At 35.8% G+C, this 3064-nt stretch overlaps 1 protein-coding gene across 1 annotated transcript in view; it reads right to left on the reverse strand.

Moving 5' to 3' along the window:
- Positions 1–2388, reverse strand: part of LOC100185494 (RING finger protein 145) — an 8526-nt gene extending 6138 nt beyond the window's left edge. Inside the window, exons 1-2 of the mRNA XM_002124266.5 lie at positions 1397–2388; positions 903–964 (exon numbers count right to left, since the gene is read on the reverse strand). Coding sequence (XP_002124302.3) covers positions 903–964; positions 1397–2343 — 1009 coding nt within the window. The 5' untranslated portion in view covers positions 2344–2388. The remainder of the gene's footprint in view (positions 1–902; positions 965–1396) is intronic.
- Between the last annotated feature and the right edge of the window lie 676 nt (positions 2389–3064).

The following is a 3064-nucleotide window of genomic DNA, read 5'->3' on the forward strand; positions in this document are numbered from 1 at the left end:
AAAATGTGACGCTTATACACGATGTTTCGATCTCGTGGTTGGTTGTGCAGTTAGCATATTCCTCCAGATTGTTATATTATGAAACGTCATAATTAATAGTTACGTTACAATAGGACAAGTGACGTAACAATTGAACGAAAAGTTATTCCAATTTTAAGCGAACGAATGTAATATTAAATGCAACGCGCGTGTGTGTGCGTCTTAGCACTTTCTGGCTGCGTGCGTGTCTGCGGAAAAGGGGGCTGTCATGACAGCAAAACAGCCCCCCTGGTTGCGCCCCTGGACAGCGTAATTGATGTTTCTCGTTTTTACTTTTTGTTATAAAATAGTATCGCCTCCCCGCTGATTTTGAAATCTAGGCGCCTATGCGTACGAGAATACGTTCCTTTTTGGACGAAAAGCATCGCTAGCACTTTGTATTATTTCAATATAAAAAAGTTTAGGAATTTATGTTTTTTTTTATTAAAAATCAGTCTAATCAGATACGAAACATTGGGCGCTCGTGTTATACGATACCGACTGAAATTCAAGACGGCAAATTCGCGCTGACGTTGCGATTCGTGTCACGCCCAGTCACGCATCTTTTAAATCCTCTGCATATTGCCGACGTACTTTGAAAACTGTCGGCAACTGGTTGCCGACGTACTTTTATACGAGTCTCCAGGGCTGGAGGGGTGTTTAAACAGCCGCCTCTGGTTTAAAAATTGCATTTGGCAACGAATTGCAGCATTGACCCCATGTATCCCATTGTTTTATTACCCCCACTTGACTAGGCTATAAATTAAAAAATAACATTAATGTATCAAAGTAAATCTATAATATATAACCCTATATCACACTTTAATAAATAACATAATCATAATCTTATAAATACTTTAATAGGTATTTTACTATTTACTAACCAGTTAAGGGGTCGCTGACTGGATCTGGTGGGTGGTTGTGAAATGAACAATGAAGCCATGACCTGAAACATGAGGCATAGTTTATCTATAGAACAAAGTGTCTTTAACATTGAAATAAATACAAAAAAATGTTTTTTTAACAGCATACTTGTATTTGGTTATAGAGAAGTTATTACGATACCTAACGGAAACGTAATCGGCGACATGTTTATGCTCTGCTGATCAACCTAAACAGTGATGTGAAATATTCGTATAATGCAGAACATAACAGATAAAATACTACAAGTATAAAGTCCAGTATACATGTTTTACCACAAACTAAAATTATTATTACCCACAAAGTAACATACATGGTAACTCGTAAGCTGACATAGGTCTATGAAGCAGAACAATCTGTGTTATAATTATTAAATGACTGTCGTTTTACGGCCATAAAGTAAGTTACAGCGAAACAACAGATCATTACACAACCGTAAAATTGACATTAAATTCACCTTATTATAAAATATTGCAGCTTGATGACCTCCTTCACTATGCAAACAAATCCAAACAAGTTGATGGTAGTTGTCATGCACTGAACTGCTGCCATAAACATTGTTGTTACTATATGAGCATTTTTCCAGTTCACCACTTTAACATTGATGTGGTTAAACAAGTCTGTGTTCAAGTTACTAATGTTGAGTTGTTGATGAATGTTTGTGTAAGCTTGAATAAAATATCGCAGCAACCAGCAAGTAACAAGCAGATGCTGAATTTGATATTCTTCACGTGCCCATGTCAGCATAGCTTGCCATCCAAATATTGTAATTACCATTCGACATTTTAATAAAAACTGCCGGAGGTGGTTTCGTAAGATAACCAAACTGTTAAATAAACAAAATAAAAGTCCCGCAAGTGCAAAATATGACATAGTTTGTAACAAAACCACCAAAACACTTGGTTGGAAATATCCTGTTAGCCATGATAAGATCGGCCACATTACGACACCAACAAAAGGTGGTTTACGATCCCATAATTTGTATGTAAGAAGAGCAAGTGAAGTTTGTAGCAAAATGGTAGTAATGCAGGTTTCGGTATTTTTTCTACTATTCGTTACAAGAAGCAACCATGATCCATTCCAAGTTGGAGAAGGTGTTAGGTTACCATAATCATCCATGTGTACAATAACTTGTGACTGAATAAGTAATTTATAAAACACACAGTGACTTGCAACCAGACATCCAGCAGCAATGCAATTTTTGTAAACTTTGATCAACAATTTTATGGGAAGAACCACAAGCAACCACGCTATGACATAAAGTACGAAATCAATATTTAGGATATCATTGAAACCAATAATGTTTTTTAGGGTAAGAGCTTCCATGTACAGGAGTTCCAACATAAACACACCGGGCAACCGAAGAATCACTCCAATCACTTTGATATTCTCATCTTCATCCATATTTTTAGGGACAGATTTACAACATTTTTACATGTTACGTTTTAACATTATTTAATATCTAGATACAAACGATAAACATTAAAGCTGTTAGGGGTGCAGTAAAAGTTTATGCTAGAACACATCCAGAGAGTAGTGTTGGGGGCGGCTAATATTGAAGTTGTTATTTGGTTCGCGCTGCACAATACATTTCTTGAATCCTCTAACATCACTATCGCCTTTCATGATAATCTTAGCACCTCCGTTATTTAAATTGGCAAATGTGTTTTTTTTGGCCTTAACAGAGTTTTTAAATAACGGAGGTGCAAAGGTTATCATGAAAGGCGACAGCAACGGGTCCCTTAAAAATGTGCGGGTTGCGCGTGCTTGCGCGTGGTTGCGGATATTTTTTTAAATATAGGTCAAAATTAAAAAAGGTTGCATTTATATTATACGTCTCATTAATACCTTTCAAACGGTGCGTAAAAATTAATTCTACTTCCAATATTTACGAAGTTATGACTAAAAATGTGATTTCTATTCCGCGTGGTTGCGGATATTTTTTTAAATATAGGTCAAAATTAAAAACGGTTGTACCATAGCATAGATACCTAAACATATAGATAGGAAACTGAAGACCACGTGACAAACAACTTTCGGCGTTTACGGATTAATTTATGCATTATTTAATCAGATATTTATTTCATATCATTTGCAATAATGTTTTCCACATTTTGTGCAATTT

Source organism: Ciona intestinalis, unplaced genomic scaffold (genome assembly GCF_000224145.3).
Source record: "Ciona intestinalis unplaced genomic scaffold, KH HT000057.2, whole genome shotgun sequence".
Taxonomy (NCBI): Eukaryota; Metazoa; Chordata; class Ascidiacea; order Phlebobranchia; family Cionidae; genus Ciona; species Ciona intestinalis.